This window comes from Cyanistes caeruleus, chromosome 2 (genome assembly GCF_971803275.1).
Source record: "Cyanistes caeruleus chromosome 2, bCyaCae1.hap1.1, whole genome shotgun sequence".
Lineage (NCBI taxonomy): Eukaryota > Metazoa > Chordata > Aves > Passeriformes > Paridae > Cyanistes > Cyanistes caeruleus.
In genome coordinates this window covers 119758747-119778104 of record NC_141702.1, presented here as the reverse complement: position 1 = coordinate 119778104, position 19358 = coordinate 119758747, and the positions used below count along the sequence as shown (strand labels likewise).

At 45.5% G+C, this 19358-nt stretch overlaps 1 protein-coding gene and 1 long non-coding RNA gene across 13 annotated transcripts in view; one reads left to right on the top strand and one right to left on the bottom strand.

Moving 5' to 3' along the window:
* The window catches only part of EML6 (EMAP like 6), an 88132-nt gene that overhangs the window by 65494 nt on the left and 3280 nt on the right, over positions 1-19358 (top strand). For 8 of the 12 annotated variants that reach the window (XM_086875100.1, XM_086875092.1, XM_086875101.1 and 5 more), the window contains 13 exons: positions 9040-9118; positions 10109-10238; positions 10783-10881; positions 12032-12052; positions 12413-12586; positions 13257-13465; positions 13913-14070; positions 14682-14796; positions 15233-15421; positions 16457-16629; positions 17334-17496; positions 17969-18072; positions 19047-19200. In XM_086875100.1, the coding sequence (XP_086731226.1) occupies positions 9040-9118; positions 10109-10238; positions 10783-10881; positions 12032-12052; positions 12413-12586; positions 13257-13465; positions 13913-14070; positions 14682-14796; positions 15233-15421; positions 16457-16629; positions 17334-17496; positions 17969-18072; positions 19047-19200 (1768 nt within the window). The remainder of the gene's footprint in view (positions 1-9039; positions 9119-10108; positions 10239-10782; positions 10882-12031; positions 12053-12412; positions 12587-13256; positions 13466-13912; positions 14071-14681; positions 14797-15232; positions 15422-16456; positions 16630-17333; positions 17497-17968; positions 18073-19046; positions 19201-19358) is intronic. The other 4 variants (XM_086875095.1, XM_086875094.1, XM_086875093.1 and 1 more) reach the window with 1 other exon arrangement.
* Positions 15136-19119, bottom strand: LOC147655176 (uncharacterized). Its single transcript, XR_015282479.1, has 3 exons — positions 19032-19119; positions 15353-15409; positions 15136-15222 (listed from the first exon to the last, which is right to left on the bottom strand). It is a non-coding gene; the product is annotated as an uncharacterized LOC147655176 (long non-coding RNA).

The following is a 19358-nucleotide window of genomic DNA, read 5'->3' as shown; positions in this document are numbered from 1 at the left end:
GGTTGTGCTTTTATGAAAAGATTTTCAGTCACTTGTGATTGTGTTGGGTTGTCACTGTTAAAGCTGGAATTTCCTGTGGCACAGGCTGGCCTTAGGCTGAAATATTCTAAAAAAAACTAGCTGGGAGGGGAACAGTGTTGGAGAGGAGAGCAAAGAAAAGAGGTGAGAGCTGAGAACAGAGGGTGAGTTCAGTGAAACACAGACCTAAAGGAGGGGATGGCAAAATCTGATGGGACAGAACAGGAGCATCTATAACCAGTAAAGTACATTTCCCCTCAAAATCTGGAGCAGTAAATCCCTGCCTGTGAATCCAGCTGGTGACTAGCTGTGAATCCATTCTGGCTATTTTGATAGAATATTTTCTTATAAATGGGGATTCTTTTCTCAGCAGTTTCCCTGCTCTTGCCTTGCACTGGGCACTGACACAGAAGACTGCTGTGGGTTAACCCACAGAAAGAATTTCAGCTTAGTAGCTCTGTTATTGCAAAAGACAAAATGGAGTAAATAATCCCAAATCTCATGTAGGCCTTGGAAAAATAAGTTTCTGTCTTTAAAGTTCTCAAAGAATGCAGTGCTGAACATCTTGAACAGAAAGTAATTAATCATTTTTGTTCAGTAAATGTGCAAAACAGAAGAATTGGGTGTGAAATGTGGGGTATGAGCAATCAGAAGAAAAATGTTTTAACAATACCATGTAGGAGGAGGATCAGCAATTTTTACAATAAATGTTGGACAATAACCTTCTCTTTACCCTTTCTTTTAAGAATATCTCTTTTCCTCAAATAAAGAATTTGTTCCTCTGTTTTTCTACAAAAAGGCATAGTGTGTCATCTGGTAAACATAAATGTTTGCAAATCGAGTTTAAAAAAGGAAAATTATTGTCTTATCTTGGGTGAATTGCTAAATTGTTAGAGGAGTACTAAGTAGCAGTGGTACAGATGTTTCACACCAGAAACCCTTGTACCCTCCAGCTGTTTTACTCTGCTTTGATGATGCAAAAGCAACTGTGGAGTGAGTTTAATTGACAGATTATGCTGGGTTTTAAAATGTCTTGTAGTCAGGAATTATGGATGATTTCAGCAGGAGCATCAGTGCCTTGTGCAGCTTTTCAGCACCATTTCCAGGAGTGAAAATCCCCCTGCAGGTCCCTGGGAGCTTCCCTTGACAGCTGTGGGATGCAGAGGGATGGCACAGGAGCCCTCTCATGGAGAGCAGGCCTTGCCCAGCCAGTGCCACAGAGCCCTGGGGAAGCTGCTGCAGAGCCCCCACAGCTCCTGCTCTGCTGGACCCTCCTGAAACGGGGACACAGCACCTCTGGCTTCTGGAGCAGTCCCTTCACAATGGCTGCACGTGGAAATAACCCATCCCATTTATATCCCCAAGCTCTGGACTCAGGAGAGGAATAAAGCAAGGAGGTCTTAACATTCTCCTATCTTTTTTTCTTCTTGCTGTGCCTGTGTCATCAACAGTTCCATACTTCATTTTAATCGAGGTTAAAAATAATCCCTTGTTGCTGTCCTTCCCATCTTTTCTGCTTGAGTCACAGCTCTTGTACACATTTCTATCTCCTTTTTAAATTATAGATGCTTCAGTACAATCACACCTTTGGTATTTGGAATTTGTTGTTTTGATCAATCTGACAACAAATCTCTTAATTTTCATATGTCACTTGTTCAGCAAAGATAATTCACTTTTCCTTCTTCAAGGGATTAATATAAATAGTGAGAATTTATAGTAAAAAAATCAGAAGCAGCAACTTGATGGTGAAATGTTAGCAAAAGTGCATTTCTGAGGGTGTTGTGACTGGGTAGGGCCTTCAGCTGTGAAAGGTGCTGGGGTTTGGGTGCAGTAAGACAGGATTAATGTGTTGGCACTGCAAGTCTGTAATTCCTGGTGACAGTGGGACAATATGGGCACAATCCCAGCTGTGAGTGCCTCAGGCTAAAGCTGACTTCTCTCAGAAGACGTATGAAATATGAGGAAAGCTTTGTAGCTGTGCCAAATTCCATCTTTTCTGAGAACACAAAAGAATGTAGCAGCTGGAAAAGGGTTTGTTTGTCCATGACAAACTCCTGAAATCTCTGGCTTGACTGTCCTTTGCACCTCTACGGGTCCAAAGTGACAGTTGATCAATCCAGGTGAAATGGAAACTCTGCAAGTACTCAGCTGTCTGTGCTGAGGGAAATCCTAAATGTTTAGGGAAATCTAAGGCCCAGGTCAGCAGGGCTTGAGAATGTGGAGTCTTGAAATCCCTGTGCCCAGGCCTGAGTGAAGAGGCAGCAAGGAATATTGAAGGCCAGCTCCCAAAGCTTTAGATTTTCTGCCAAAGGCACAGCTGAAGTGGCTCTCCCAGCCCCTCCAGGTTTGAAGAAGGGAACCCAGAGGATGTGTGCCATTCTCTTTCAGGCAAGTGTGTGGGGAAACCAGGTAGGCTTTCGAGGAGGAAATGTTTCTGGAGGAAATATTCCAGGTCTTTCCCTCTGTCATTGTGCCATATGTCTGTCTGAAGACCCCAGTGATTGTGCACTTAAAGGCTTTTGTGCACTGAATGCTCTGGCATTGGTAATTTACTGCCACTCACTGCCCATGTGCTGAAAACCATGACACAAAGCTGCCTGGAACAGAAACTGTGAGTAAGTCCCAAGGCCTGGAAACTGCTGCCCCACTTCACTGCAACTTGTAGTGAGGGTCTTGGAGCGTCCCCCTTGCTGGATTTGCATCGTGGCTTTGAGAAAGGAAAAATTGTGAAGGTGTAGAGAGAAGAAACTCATAATTTAGCAAGTTTAAATTAAAGAAAGGAAAAAAAAGAGGAAAAGCAGATTTCTTGTTTAAGCAAGAGAATTAGGGCTAGTTGGGGCTGCTCTTTGGAGGCAGTGACTTGGAGCTCACTGGGGTTTTCACTTTTAGTAGTAATATTTAGAAGGTGAACTGCTGCTGAAGTTATTTTCTTATGCAATCAAACACTTCAAAGGTGCCATGTGGCACCTGTGAGACACGTCCATCTGTTTAATCTTTCTGCTTGCTGGAATAAGCTCACAGGACTCTGTGCTTCCCTAATAGAGAGTGGTGAATCTGAAAACCTCCAGGTACATTGTTCCTCTAGAGATAAAAATTCATTGTTCAATTCAGGAGGAGTCTGATCTCAGGAACTGTGATAGGACTCCTGAGAAGATTGCAAGTGTAGCGTTGGGAGCTGAACTGTACAATGATGAGTACAAACTTAGGACTAATTATAAAGTTTTCCCTGAGAAAAGAAAATGACAACCCTTTATGAAACTTCTTTTTCTTGTCTAACGTGAATGTAATTAAAATAATCATGATTCTGCAAATAATAATAAATAATCATTCTCTTGGAGGACCGTAGAAGCTGCATGATAGATTTTACTTGCAGGTTTGAATCAAATCACGGTCTGGTATTTTTGGGGGATCCAACATTTCCCATCCCCATCAGCAGCTGCAGTTTTAGGCTGGCAGAGCGACAGGAGAGCTGTCGCTGAGGGACGGATTTAAAACGTCTTGCGGTTGTATTGGTGTGTTTGGTGAAGATCATTAATCGATTGTTGTTTCTCTCTCCTCTCCCCGACCTTGTTGTTTTTCTTCTTTCCCCTTTCCATGTCTTCCCTCCCACCCCTGCCCTTGTCTCCCGTCCTGTCCCCGTGGCTGCCCCCTTGGTCAGGAGCGGGGTTCCCTCGAGAGGGGCTGCAGGATCAGTCTCACGGGGCGGGAGCTCCCAGCGCGGCGCTCCCGCTCCTCGGGACCCCCTGGCCACTGCTGGGACTGTCCCAGACAATCCAGGACAATTGTAAGCTCTGCTGTGTGTCACAGGAATTGTGCTAGTTTGGAAAAGGGCCGATTTTCAAACTGGAACCATTTAAACCACGAGTTGATACGATGAGAAGTAACACGAGCTTGCTGACGAGTGTATTGATGTTACTAATCTCAAAGGCAAAGACCTGTTTGCATTTGGCCTCCTACTAACCCCTAACACACCCCCTGCGTCTGCAGCTCTCCTTTAGCTCAATTTGCATGACTCCACATGAACCTGGTGATGGGAACTCCTTCAAGGCAGGTGGAATGTGTAGAAAACAAAAAGCAGCATTAGCATGTTTGTCTGGTTTTCTGTTTTCTTGGCATCCTGGCTTGTCTCGCTCTCCACGAGTGACCCACCTCAGAGCCCGGTCTCCATCGTGGTGTTTCTCATGTGTAATCATATGTCCTGATAAACATGAAAAGTTACAGAAGTTGTATTTCCTCTCTTCAAATGTTACTCATTAAATGATCGATTTCTTTACAACAACACGAGCTAATTTATATAACCTTCCAAAATAGCCCCCACAAGTGTTTGCAGCACAAAGTGAATTATTAGACATATGGTTACAGCCTTGGTTCCTGCACCTTTACACGCACACGTCTGTGGGTGCAGTGGAAAGTTTTGAGTGTGAATCCGTGTTGTGTTTATGTGTAGGTGGGGACTACTCAAAATGTATCTGGAAAAACACATCCTTGGGCTGGAGAAAAGAACTTTGGGCTTGTTCCAGCAGAAAGCCCCTCTCTGAGAATGAGGGAATAATCCTTTGGAATATTCCCTTTCCCTTTCTCAGCAGCATTATGTCAAGTTAATGCACCCTAAATGCATTTGACAGCCTGCTGGTTTCATCCCAGTTGTCCCCAAGGCTTGTACACATTGTGACTGGTATTTGCCAGTCCCTGCCATGCAGCTGAACTCAGTCAATCTCGCTGCTCCACAGGTCAGCACAGAGCTAGCTCAAAGGTCTTCTGTGTCTGTGTGACTCTTGGGGGGTGGAACTGAGGGGTGCCAAGGTCAGCACGTGTTCCCACCGCTTCTCTCTCTGCACCTGAGTGCTCTCTGTGCTGAGGGAGATGGGAAGCACTCAGCTCTCCTGAGGGCTGCTGTGCAGGAGGGAGCGCAGGGCTGATGGAAAAGCCGTGTTTCCCATGTGCTGTCACACACAGGGAGGCTCTGCCATACAGGATTGGTTCTGTGGTTTGATTTACACAGCACAGCCTCAAAACGTGCTGGAGCTATGCAGGGAATAACAGAACAAGTGGAAAAGACTCTGTTCCTCCAGTGTGTGAGGGACAATGTGTCCAGGAGTGTCCAAGGTGTGAGGGACAGCAGGTCCTGCTGCTGCAGGAGCTGTTCAGGGAACACCTCCCCAGGCTGCTCAGGACAAAGGCCCACAGGTTTCATTGCAGTGATTGCCCTCCTTACTCACTGCTGTAGTGCTCCTGGCACTGGGCGCTGGGCTGGGATGACCTGGGAATGCAGTGACCAGCTGCCCTGATGGCCTGGGACAGCAGCTGCCCCCACCACATGTCCTGCAGTACTTTTGGATTTGATTTTGTTGGGGTTTTTTTAACATTTTTTATTTAAAAGAGTGCATCAGCATGCATGTGAAGTTATAAATATTGTAACCATTTTGTCAGTCCTTTAAAAACATAATTTACCACTGATGTTTCTCTTGTTCTGTTTGAGCTTTGCTTTGCTTTATTTGAAAGTAGGGTATTTTCATGTGGAATCTTATTCTTCTTGTTGTCTTATGACAGCTACATAGAAAATTATCTTAAGATAGCTACAAAGCAAAAGTAACAGCAGGAAAAGTTATATGTAAAACTCCTATGTACGTTGGGATGGGAAAATCCAAGGGTTTAGAATTTACAAAATCTTTTAATCCCTTCTCTGGGAAGGAATTAAAAACAAAGCTCAAGGAGTTTTGCAGCAGTTTGAGGGCACCTGGGAATCCCCTCCTGTCACTGGTGAAGGGCACTTTTAAAAGCTGCTTTTAAATTTTTTTCTGAAATGAACAGTATATTTTTTAAACCTTGGATTTTTGTTCTGTTGCCCAACCCAACCGACCTCACCTCTCCTTGAACCTTGCTTTCTCTTCTCTGGAGCAGTCCTGCTCGTGTTTGTGTAGATCCAGGTGTGTTCCCTCTCCAGTTTGCAGCCATGTAAATCCATGTCTGTCTCCCTTTTGGGCTCGAAGCTTTTCCCTGCCTGTCACCTTCTGGCTTGCAGGACACTCCTGTCCATCTGTCCCTGCTCCAGACCTGCTTGGTCCCTTCCATGTGAGGCTGTCTCTGGAGTTCCCATGCTGTTCCCATTGGCCTCAGAGCAGAATGTTTGTGTTCTCCCCAGACAGCGACTCTGCCCTGTGCCCTGGAAACAGGAGTGGGTTATACCCCCCTCCCATGGAATTTATCATAACAGTTTTTGTTCTGCTTTTTCTTTTGACCTTTATTTTCCATCTAAACAGATTTAGCTTTTTTCCCCTCATAGTTTGGCCCTGTTCTCTAAGATCACATCTCTTTCCTCTCTCAAGGTGCCCCACTCTTCCAAAACCCCATCCCTCTTCCCCCCAGCCCAGCTCTTGTTGTGTCCATCTCTTGTTCTCCATCCTGGTGCTGCCTGCTCACCCCAGCCCTGGTTTGGGCTTCTCTCCCCTGGTGGCTGGAGGGAAAGTTCACTCACATCCTTTCACATTTCTGCATGAAGGTAGTGCTGAGGTTTTGTCAGTTTGGATCTGGACTTCTATCCCTGACTGACAACTGCGTGTCCTCACGTGAGAACATCCTCGAGATTGCCATGAGTAACAGAAATCTTCTCTGCTGAACACCCAAAGAACTGAAAGCCTCTAATATCTGACTGTGTCTTATCTTCCGCAGAGCTCCTCCATGGCATAAACGTAATCTAAGCACGTTTGTTTTCAATTGCTGCAAAGAAACCGTTAATGCTTGTGTTATGTTTTAACTTGCTTTCCTTTGGAGGCAGGGAATTGTCAAGTAAGTACTGCTGGGGAGCCCAGCCGAGGCCTGGATTGCTGGGAATGTGCCTTGCAGGTTGCACAGGTCCAACAGGCCAAAGGGATGTCATTTGCTACAGTGCAAATTTCTTGTCTTGCCAGTGTCATCTTCTGTAGCAAAACAAACTAGGTGTAGTCACAGGCTTGTTAAAAGTGAAACGACTTCTTAAAATGTTTCAGATGCGCTGCTTTCCGTTTGTTTGATTGAGATGGTGATGGGGCAGTGAATGCACACGTGTGTATATATACATGGCCGTGTATATATGAATGCACACAACATCTGTGTTTGTGTGTGCTGTGCCTAGGTATCTATAAAAGTATCTGTGTGTGTGTGTGTGTCTCCAAATTCAGCCTCATGCTTACAATCTGGTGACTATCAAGCATGTCACAGTGGTAGTGTTCTCTTGCTTTCATGAAGTATTTTGGCTTGCTCTTGTCATAAACTTTGATATTCCTAGGTAAAGAAATGTGGAAACGATGCAATTTGAAATCACACTAAAACAGAAAAAAGCATACAAGAAAACAATTGTTTTCCTAAGTGCCAGTTCAGAGGCCCTCATAAATCTGGGCTGAAATGAAATAATGAATTTATTTTGTCAGAGTTTTGTAATTTCCTCTGTCCCTTCCCTGCTGGTGGCAGCACTGCTGTCAGTCCTGCTCCACCCAGGGTCACTCTGGGGGACTCGAGTGACCCTTTCTGAGGAAATAAAGGTACTTGTTCCCTGAGGACAAGGCAGGACAGGCTGTCCTGGGAGTGACTTGGCCTCTCCACAGCAATTGTGGGCTAAATTGCAGCCGAGCTGGGATAGAGAACAATCGTCCATTGTGTGCAATCTCAGCGGTGCCTGAGACACTCTCAGCTTCCTACCAGCCCTGTCAGGCTCCTGAAAATAAACCAGCCGTGGAATCCCGTTCTGCTGAGGTGCAAAGTGTGCAGGAAGCTTGGATGTAGCTCCCCTTTCCCCTCCATCCTGCAGGATCTTTGGCTCTGAGCCTGCCCAGGGATGCCGGGTGCGATGTTTCTGGGTCTGTGCACTCTTTGGTTTCTGTTTTAGTTCTTGCTGGCATGCTTGGATAGCATGTGTTGTGCCCAAGGAATGACTGCTGCGCTCTCCAAGTGCTTGTGCATGAGTCTCGTGCTCAGAAGTGACTCCTAAACTCTATTAAGTTTCTTGCTTGGCTTTATTTGCTGCTTTCAAGGGGATCAAGGTAATTCTTTCACTCTCTTTGTGTCGTGGGCTCACCTGCTGATGTGCTTGTTGGTCCTTGTGTGCCTGGGACGTGGGTTAGGCTGGTGACCTCCAGCTTTGCTGGCTCAGAGCTCGGGTTGTCCTGCTGCTCAATCCCACAGGGCTCTGCCCACCGTGCCTTTAACACCTTCCATGAAAAATCCAGCTCCAGAAGAAGCAGCTCCCTATACACAAAAGGGATTTCATTCTTCTCCAATTAATTTTTTGCAAAATGGGAATTACTGGTAGTTACGGTCTTGGGACGGGAACAAATTTCACAGCATGTGGAATGTAATTGCAAGGTCACATTTTACTGGAATTGTAAACTCTGGGAATGCTTTCCAAGTGCTCCCCTTAGCTCTGTCCCTCTTTTCCCAGCAGGATCAACAGCAGCAGCAGAGGTTACCTGGCCTTACAGACCATTTGCACACATCAGATTTTGTCTCAGCCCATGTTCTGCATTTGTCTCTTCAGCTACTTTTAGCAACTATAATTATATCAAAAAGCTTTGCTGGCCTCAGTCTCCCAAATTCCCTTGGATGAATGACTTGTGCATTTAAATGCAACCATTTTATCTTTAATATGATTTTGAGAAGATTTTATTGAAGCCATGTCAAGGTTTTGGGATGGGGTTTCTCAGAAGAAGCAAGGCCGGGCAGAGGTCAACTGCCAGCTGCAGAAATTGCTTCAGATCATTTCTGAAAGCACCAATTTGCCATCATTTCATATTCAAGGATTTTTCCATGGTTTTAAACCATTATGGTTTGGGGTCTTTTGTTTGTTCTGCCACTCATCCACAAAGTCTACATCAATGTTTCTGCTCTTTCTTTCCAAAAGTGCAGGATTTTAATCAGTTTATTGTACAACCCTGAAAAAAATCATACAGGGGCAACTGTCCATTTGCTGCTCACATGTGCTGTGGTTTTGAAGACTGTGTTTTACTTTCAAACATATTGATTGTCTCCTTTCTTAAATGTTCTTTTCAGGCCACCCGTGAGCAGAGCTGCTCCTCAGCCTGAGAAACTGCAGAAGAACAATGTCAACAAAAAAAAGAAACTGGTTGAGGTGAGGATTAATATTTATCAAATTTCTTTGTAAGTAACATGTGCTGGGTGAAATCCATCCCTGGTTTGTCTCTCAGTGAAGGGCAGGTACAATCACAGAGTGTGTGCATTCCCATGCTCCCTGCTCAGTCCCAAGGGAAATACATCCAGAAGCAGCACTTTGGCCCAGGAAAAGTCCTGTGCAGGGTTTTGAATGCTGGAATTTGCTCATTGACTTTGGAACTTCTCCCCAAACAACTTGTTTGAAGTCCCTGATAATGTGCAGAACAAGGAATACTCTGTGACCTGTGTGGACAATTTGCACCACTTGGTCTGTGGTTAATTGGGATTGTTCCCAGTGAGCTGTGATTGTGTTTGGGACAGTCATTAAGTCTGGCTTCAGGGCTCCAAGGCAGCTCTGACAGCAATCCATTAACCATCCTGGGTTCCTGCAGGAAATTTCCTTGGCAACTGCTCCTTGTAAGCTGCAATTACACCTTTGATTAATGTCTTAATTACAGAGTTACTTATAGCCTGCCCTGGCTTCCTTGAAGGAGTTTAAGGTCAGAATTTGGTCTGTGGAAATTTGGTAATTTATGAGAATGATTTTTGAAAACTCTGCAGATGGCTTCTTTAAAATACCTGATAGCCTATATAAATATTAAACTGTGAGGGGAAGAGCAATAAAATCAAACATGTTCTGTGAGTTGTATCTGTTTGGAATGGAAATTTAAAGAACTGGAACATTTATAGCCCTCTGAGTAATTAAAAAAAAAATAATATAAGTGCAGTGCTTTAGCTGACCAATTAAAAGTTGTTGATAGCCTCTGATAATGTTATGCCTCAATAAACGAGCAGAGTGGGGATAACTAATTATTGTTTTGTTATTCTATTGCCTCTACAAGATATTTGTACTTGTGTCATTTAAGATTGTCCTTGAGTAGTCCAGACTCTGAAATCCCCTTGTTTTCCCTTTCATTTCACTCTTGTTCTCTTTGTTTTCCTGGGCCAGGAGCTGGCTTTAGACCATGTGTTTGGATACAGAGGATTTGACTGTCGCAACAACCTCCATTACCTGAACGATGGTGCTGACATTATTTTCCACACAGCTGCAGCAGGCATTGTCCAAAACCTCTCCACTGGTAATTCCACTTGAAACAGTACTTGGAGATAAAATTGCTTTATAAGGAAAATGGTTTTGACCACAAGTCTGAACTTTTTAATATTCCCATGACTTTCTCATATTTTTCATCCTGATAAGTAGCACAAACCCACTGTAGGTGGCCTTTGGGGACTCCAGTCCTAGGACAGCCTCTGTGGGCTGGGAAACAAGGATGACCCCATCTGTCCTTCCCTCTGTTTCCCCCCTCACTGGGATTTCACTGGGAAACCTGGGCTTGCATCGGCAGTTTTGGTGTTTCTTTGGTGGCTGTGGGCTGATTCTTGGGCTGATTCCCTGGCTGGATGGATCATTTCCCAGATATTGCTTTAGTACCCACCACTGTGTGTGCTGATGGTTGTGTGCACAGTGCGTTCGGGAGCGGTGCCTGGGGGTGAGAGCAGGGCAGCCTTAGCGGCCCCTCCTCCCCAGCAGAGTTTGTACCAGGCTGCCCAAACACTCTGGGCTTCTGTGGTGACCCTTCCCTGGCTCCTGTGGTGACTGAAATCCTCTCTGGATGTTGTTAGGCAGCCAGAGCTTCTACCTGGAGCACACTGATGACATCCTGTGTCTGACGGTGAACCAGCACCCCAAGTACAAGAACGTGGTGGCCACCAGCCAGATCGGTACGTGACCCCCACGGCAAACCTTCCTCACTCTTTTCAGGGCACTGATTTATTTGGGGCTTTTCTGTGGGGGAATTTTACTTTTTCTTTGATTTGGAAGAAGTAATCAAGCTCCAGGGTTTTCTTACTATTTCAATTCCCTTTCTGATTGTGATTGGATTTTAGAGTTAATTGTAGTGTAATCATATTTCAGAAGGCAAGCTTTGATAAACTGCCTAACCATCTCAATAATCTGATTTATAGAATTCTTTTTTTCCTTCTTGTGTTCAAGGCACTGTTTAGCAGTGAGAATACACTGAGCATCATTTCCTCTGCAGGAACACAGGAGCTGTACACAAAAGGCCAGGAACAGAGAGAGATCCCAGCAGAGGTTAGGGCACGTCCCAGGGGCCAGCTGAGAAACCACGTGTATTTGTGTGTTTATTATTTACCTGCAGAGTCCTGCAGGAGCACACATTCCATGGGGAATGCAGGATGAGTTGTCCCAAGCCTTGAGAAGGATCTGCTGCCTCTCAGCCTAATGCTGGAATAATTTCCTTTATGGAGGAGAGCGGGGTCAGAACGTCTCCTCAGCCCATTCCAGAAGGAGAATGGAATCCATACCTTGAGGACAGGGGCAGGGAATGGTAGTGATGAACACAGTGCCAAACACAAACCTCTGCTGCCTGTCCTGAGCACGGTCACTGCAGCTGGAATGAGGAGGGAACACCCAAACCTGCTCTGGGGTGCCAGAGCTGTGCAAAACTCTCATTTTTGATGTGGAAAAGGCTAAAGGCCCTTTTCTAGGCCTCAGGAGATCAGTGCTTCTGAGTTTGGGTGATACTTGGTATAACTCGAGAATCACTTCACTTCTGAATGTAACACTTTTTAAAACCTGCATGCCTTTAACATTTCTTTTAGATACCATTTTTAAAACTTAAAAGTATTAAATATTGTTGCAATATTTGTGTATAAAAGCCGATATACCCAAAAAAGTTCAACAATATTCCTGCTTCTTTGTTTTGTTGATTTAATCCATATCCATTCCCAAGTTTTTAATTTTGTTTTCCTTCTGGTGCTGATGCTGGCACTTCAGCACGAGTCACATGACTTATTTCACCTATTGTTTTCCCTTGGTGCTTCCTCATTTGCCATTGCTCTCACAATGCAGGTGACATGACAGAATTCCCAGGTAAGGCTGATTTGTTTGTGAATTTAGCAGAGTCCTGTACGAGTTCCATGTTGCCTCGTTGTATCTGTGTGAACCATGGATACAAGTGAAACATCTGCAGGCAATTTCTTTTGCATGAGGCTCTTCATGAATGTTACGTTGTTCTTTTAGAACTTGTCTGACTTCATGGACTACAATGATTCCCTCCCTGTGTTTTGCGAGCTATTTTGGTTTCTCTTTGTTTCCCAGTAGTGCTAATCTTCAAACAAATCCAACCCCCCCAACTAATGTCTGTCCAGGTTAAATGTTCTTGAAAAATGCCTGCTTTGCACTGAAGCTCTCCAGAATTCATTGTGTTTTTCTGCCTCCCTCTGCCCGCAGGTACAACCCCCACAATTCATATATGGGATGCCATGAGCAAGCAAACCCTTTCCATGCTGCGCTGCTTCCACACCAAAGGGGTCAATTACGTGAACTTTAGTGCCACTGGCAAACTTCTGGTGTCGGTGGGAGTTGACCCAGAACACACCATCACCGTCTGGAGGTGGCAAGAAGGTAAAAACCAGGGGGAAATCACATTCCTTCAGCCTAACAGAGCTGTGCACAATGACTGCCTTTGCCTTTCAAGCCTTTGGACTTTTGTGTCCTCAGTCTGAGTATCCCAGTTAATCAGTTAAAGATGGCAAAGGGCTAGAAAATATGAACAGGAAGATAAGTTGTAAACACCTGTTGTCAGTGGAAATTAAGGAAAGAATGATGCTTAACATAAAATTACACAAAATTAAGGAAAATGTTTCTTTTTCTTTCCCAAAACACTTCAAGTACTGAGATGGAGATAGACCTTTGGGAAGTAATTCCAGAAAAGCATTATCTTTGGAAATGGTGGAGGGGGGAGGAAAAGTGCCTCAGCTCATTAGAGTGTCACTGTGCATTTTTCACCAGACGATAGCCAACATTTCTGTGTTATTTCACTGACCCAGGAGACAGACTGTGCTGTGAAGGCCTCAAATCTGCATTTCCTAAATTTGTGGGGTGCAATGGAATAACCAGGGACTTTGGGAGTTGCATTAAGATGTTTGATACACTAAATAGTGCTGGGATTTGCAGCTTTCAGCATATGGGATCTCCAATCCAATACCAGCTCAATTTAATTGACAAAATCATATCAGAGCTTAATTCCTCAGGTAAATTCAACTTTGTTTTTATCCTTTCCTGATGAAACCAGGGGCTAAAGTTGCCAGCAGGGGAGGACACCTGGAGAGGATCTTTGTTGTGGAGTTCCGCCCGGATTCTGACACTCAGTTCGTGTCCGTGGGGGTCAAACACATGAAGTTCTGGACCTTGGCTGGCAGCGCTTTGCTCTACAAGAAAGGAGTCATTGGTTCCATGGAAGATGCCAAAATGCAAACCATGCTCTCTGTTGCCTTTGGAGCAGTGAGTTCAAATTACCTGCTACAGGATTTTACATTGCCTTTGTATTAAACCTGTAAGGGTCAGTTTTCTTTGCTGAAATCCAACCCAGTGCTTGTTAGTGAAATGTGGATTTAAAACTTGTGCACCTTGAGATGCTTCCCTGAATTTCCTGAGCACAACTGGGTGGATGTTTTCTATTAAGTTTTGTGCACACCTACTACCCTGGGGTTTTTTTGGTTTTGTTGTATTTTTTTTAACTTTGCTGGTTATTTATCTGTTTAATTTAAACTCTGATCTGTTATTTCACGTATCATTTTTTTGCTAATGGTATTTAGCGTGATACCACCAGTGGTGACAACCCAGTGTGGTCATTAAGGACTTTTAAATTTCATTTAAAGAATTTGACTTGAAGCTGATCAAAAATGCCGAGGTGTGTGTTGTATCAGAGATTGCTGCTGTCTGTTGCAGAATAACCTCACGTTCACTGGTGCCATCAATGGAGATGTGTACGTGTGGAAGGATCATTTCCTGGTCAGGCTGGTGGCCAAGGCTCACACGGGACCAGTGTTCACCATGTACACGACTCTGCGGGACGGGCTCATTGTCACTGGAGGGAAGGAGAGGCCGTAAGACACAGGATCTTCCTAAAGTGCCCAACTTCTGTCTCTCTTGTGTGGTTTTTGTTTTCATTGTCTATCCAGCACCCCAGAGATTAACAGTCTCTATGCTGTAGCTGTTTCACTCTCAGTTTTGCATAACCTGCCCAGGTGGCTCAGTAAGTGAAGGACTAAAGGAGGACACTTGAAGGCCACAGTGGCACAAGTTCTGCAGCAGGGCCACACTGAACCTCTTTGGGATTGATCCAAACACCTGGATAAGCTCTCGTTGCCTGAGCTCCTGCCATAAGTGGAGTTCCCTTCTTTTGTTCTGTCAAGCTACAGACAGCCTTTCCCTGTGGAGATGCTGCAGGTGTTGGGATTACCACAAGAAACAGAGAGTTGAGATTAGTGGCAGGAGAAACAACAGTTTGGTTTGTACAGATCACAGTGCTGTTTAAAACATGAAGTGTGAAAGCATTTAATTGTTTTATTATTTACTTCCCATTGCACCATAACGAGGTGTCCTGATATGGAGTGGAGGGTGGGTCAATGTATGTTTTGTGATTCAAGTAGAAAAATGCTGTTGGGATGTCTGTGTGTCAAGGAGCCCTGCAGGTAAGAGCAAGCCTCCTTTGCAGCACGAAGGAGGGAGGAGCAGTGAAGCTGTGGGACCAGGAGATGAAGCGGTGCCGAGCCTTCCAGCTGGAGACCGGGCAGCTCATCGAGTGCGTGCGCTCCGTGTGCCGGGGCAAGGTGAGGAGCGGCCTCAGCTGCTTCCCTGAGCTTCTCTCTGTTCTTTAAAGCCACAAAACGCCCACTGGGAGTTACTGGGAGGCCGTGAGTTTTGGTAAAGTGGAAATTACAGAGTGATTTGACTTGCTGCAGTCACGCTTGCATGTGTTTGAATTGTAAATGAGAAAGGAGCTGTGATGCTGCACAGGATGGCACCTCCCAGCCGTTATTAGTTGTCTCTATTGCATTTTGTCCAGGAATCCGACACATTCCTTGATAACACCACCTCTGAGGAATGTTGTTTTATCTTTCCAATCAAGCAGCCATTAACCAATTACAGACTTAATCTGTTCATGCATTTCCAAGTATTTGCCAAGGAAGCTGTGGCAGTTTAGACCATGGCAGTTCCTGCTACACTGACCACCTCTCTCCACTCCTTTTCTTTGCCTACAAACAGGGGAAAATCTTAGTGGGAACAAAAGATGGAGAAATCCTTGAAGTAGGAGAAAAAAATGCTGCTTCAAACTTGTTAATTGACTGTCATATGGAAGGGGAAATCTGGGGCTTGGCAACTCACCCCTCCAAAGACATATTTATCTCTGCAAGCAATGACGGAACAGCCAGGATCTGGGACCTGTCGGACAAAGTGAGTACCATGAACGTAAGAGAGAGCGATTACAAAGGAACATTTTATCCAAGCACACAATTTTCCAGCTGTGCCTTTGAGCAGCTCTGGAATGATGAGAGCAGGGTTTTGCCTCTGTCCTGAGCAGGTTTTGGCTTTGTTTGGCCCCAGTTCTTTCCTTGCTGTGAGTGTGAAGGTGAATCCTTGGTGCAGGAGAGGTGTCCCACAGCCATCACTCCCAGAGGAATGCAGGGACTCACCAGCACACACACATGGAGTGCCTCTTGATGGGCATCGCTTATTGTGATCTAAATCTGCAGCCTGGGGGACCAAGGAAGCGTTTTAGTTCCACATTGCCAGTCTGGGTGACACAGACTGTGCTGTCACACACAGCCCCTGGCCATCATTCTGCCTTCCTGGCAGGCACGGCTCCCTCCCCTTCAGAGCCTTCCTTTGGAACTCTGCATGTTGCCTCAGGGATTTTTCCAAGCCAAATTGACTAACAACCATTTTTAAAAACAACAAATAAAACATTTGGAAAAAAAAAACCCACCAAAAATGTTTCTGCTCACTTTGGCCAGCATAAACCTTTTCAAAAGCTTGTTACCTGAGCTATCAGGAACTAATTGAATGAGAAAAACGAATATATTATAAATACAACCAGCTAGGTGAAAATCCAAGAACTTTCTAGGGCGTTTGGAATTGGAAAGCTCTGTGCCAATCAGCAGTTTGTTGAAGGTGTCAAAGCCACCCTTGAAACAAATTAGGAAATAGATTTTTCAGCTCCTGCTAAAAAGTCCTTTTTCTGGTGTGAAAGTGGATGTCAGTCTACAAAATAATGCAAACATGAACCCCCCATCCGAATCACATCTCTATTTTGAAGTCTGCCTAGCGACATATGCCTGGTGGGATGCGAGTCTCGGTGTGACATTTCAGGTTTCTGTTTAGAGGGAAACAGAGACGATTTGTTTTTAATTAAGCAAGTTTCATACACGTTGTGTTTGGAAGCTGTCCGTGTGCTGGGGAGGTGTGAGCCTGTTGCGTGTGTCCCCGCAGAAGCTGGTGAACAAGGTGAGCCTGGGGCACCCCGCGCGCTGCGCCGCCTACAGCCCCGACGGCGAGATGGTGGCCATCGGCATGAGGAACGGAGAGTTCATCGTCCTGCTGGTCAACAGCCTCAAGGTCTGGGGCAAGAAGAGGGACAGGAAATCTGCAATTCAGGACATCAGGTAGGAGGTGCTCAAAACACGAGGCTCGAGGAAACGGCCTTCGAGTGCCAAGTGGATTTGCAGAGGTTTTGTAAGCCTGTGTGAGTTGAAAGCTGTGAGAGCTGGTGAAGGGCACTGTGGTGGTGTTTTAATTCAGTTACAGCCACACTGCACAGCTGTAATTATGGGAATGAATTCTGCAGATTGCAGTTCCTGTTGCTGACTCCAAGAGGATTGCTGTCACTGCACACTCCATGCTGTGGCTTTATGGGAGTGCAACATGAACATCATTTAACCACAGACAATATAGAACAGAGTCATGGAATGGGCTGGCTTCGAAGGGACCTCAAAGCTTATTCAATCCCACCCTCTGCCATGGGCAGGGACGTTTTCACTATCCCAGGCTGCTCCAAGCCCCATCCAGCCTGGCCTGGGACACTTCCAGGGATCCAGGGGCAGCCACAGCTTCTCCGGGCACGCTGTGCCAGGGCCTGCCCACCCTCACAGGCAACAATTCCTTCCCAAAATTTCATCTAACCCTGTCCTCTGTCAGAGATATCCTGAGTCTTCCTCTTCTCTTGAGCATCAAGTTTGGGGTTGGGCTCAGTCTTGCTGTTGATAGGTTTTTTGTGTTTTCCATTAAAAAAAAGTTACTGTCACATTAGCAAATGCAAATCTTGCACTGAACCAGCCAGTGACATCCCACCCCACGTTTTATTGTCTAGGATCAGTCCAGATAACAGGTTTCTGGCAGTGGGCTCACAAGAACATACTGTGGATTTTTATGATCTCACTCAAGGCACAACCCTAAACCGAATTGGCTACTGCAAGGACATTGCCAGTTTTGTCATACAGATGGACTTCTCTGCAGACAGCAGGTACATCCAGGTATGTCTGGGATAGCCCCTGGAGCACTCCAGCTGTGCTAACGGCAAAGCATCACCCTACATCAATGGAATGGGAACAATGCTAAACACAAATTGTGGATTATAACCATATGAAAGCAATTCTCTTCCTCCCTGAGGCTGGGATGTGTGTGAGAGCTGGGTTAATTTGTTTTAATTAAATTGTTGATTTGAAGAGGTTTCCTTCAGAAATGTTTCTGATTTAGTAAAATTAGGTTGAAATAAAGTAGAGGAGAGAAAATCTGTCAGCTCTGCACATGAACATCTCCTTCCATCATCATCCTGTAACTTTATTTCTTTATAGGGCATGTGATGAATTCCAGATAATGAGGAAAAAAGATAATGTCATGCTAGATGGTTAATTTATGATAAAACCTGTTAAGACTGCTGGAACTCATGAAGAAAATGATGTATTTATAGCAGAGTTTCCAGGTTTTTCCCTTTCCCACTTTCAGGTATCCACAGGTGCCTACAAGCGTCAAGTTCACGAGGTGCCACTGGGAAAGCAAATCACAGACCCTGCAGTCATAGAGAAAATCACCTGGGCCACGTGGACCAGGTAATACCTGACAGGAGCGTGGGGCCAGCTCCCAGCTTTGGCTGTGTCGGTGCTGACACGTCCCCAGGGCCTGGCAAACCTGGGAGCACACCCAGCCTCTGCTTCCTCAGAGCTCTGACACCCCTGGGTTTTACACACAGCCGTGGCTGCTCGGTGTCTGCGGTAATTGGTGCTGCTAACTACACCAGGGGCTGTCACAGAGCCACAGTGGCTCATTGCCACTCATGGCAGGCCCCTCACACGGCTCTGGGCCACTCCAGGCAGCTTTGTCCCACATCAGCAAACACCAGCAGCATGGAAGCTTGGAAACATTTGATTGTTGTGTCATTAAAACAGTTCCTGATGTGGATGCACACAGGAATCTGCTCCCAGCACTGCAGAACTGTGGCTGTGCTCCGCCTGCGAGAAGTGGGACAGGCCAAAGGCAGAGCTGGCAGTGGGTGAGAACCAGGCAGGGCTAGGAGAAGGTAAAATGAGAATCCTCCTACTCTAACTGCGCTGCTGGCACAAAAATCTGCCCCAAATTCACCATTTCAGAGGACTCTTGACAGCTGCTAGGAGGGGGCAGATGCCCCTGGCTGTAACTCTGTGGGTAAATGATTACAGAGAACTGAAGCCAGGGCAGAACAGCTATTTCTGAGAACAAGTGGACATGCAAACAAGCATTCCCTCAGTCAGGAACTCATGGCTAAGGAACAGTGTAGTCAGAAATCCCAGAGGAAGACCAGAGCTGCACAAGGTGCTGGTGTAGAATGATGCCAGTGTTTCCTGGGAAATAAACCTAAGGATTAATGGATAGAGATTGCTTAAGAATCACATAAAAATGCTGTATGTGTGACAGTCTCCATGATGAGCCCAGGCCAGTCATTTAGAGGGGACATTTTTATTTTAAATGCAGCAATTTCTTATTACTGACCTGTGTTGGCTTTAAGTCTTATGGTCTAATACATGTTATTTACCTTGATTTTGGACAGCATTCTTGGAGATGAAGTCATTGGGATCTGGCCACGAAATGCAGATAAAGCAGATGTCAACTGTGCCTGTGTGACCCACGCTGGCCTGAACATAGTCACAGGAGATGACTTCGGCCTGGTCAAGCTGTTTGACTTCCCATGCACGGAGAAATTTGTAAGTGCCTGTTTGATTTTCACCTGAGCAGCTTTTGCTTTTCCCCAACCCCTGGGCACAGCTGTCACAGCACCCAAGCAGCGTGGGCCATCCTCAGGAAGCTCCTACGGCATCCAGACTGCTCGGGCTGTGCCCCAGGCAGTTCCTGCAGCACCCAA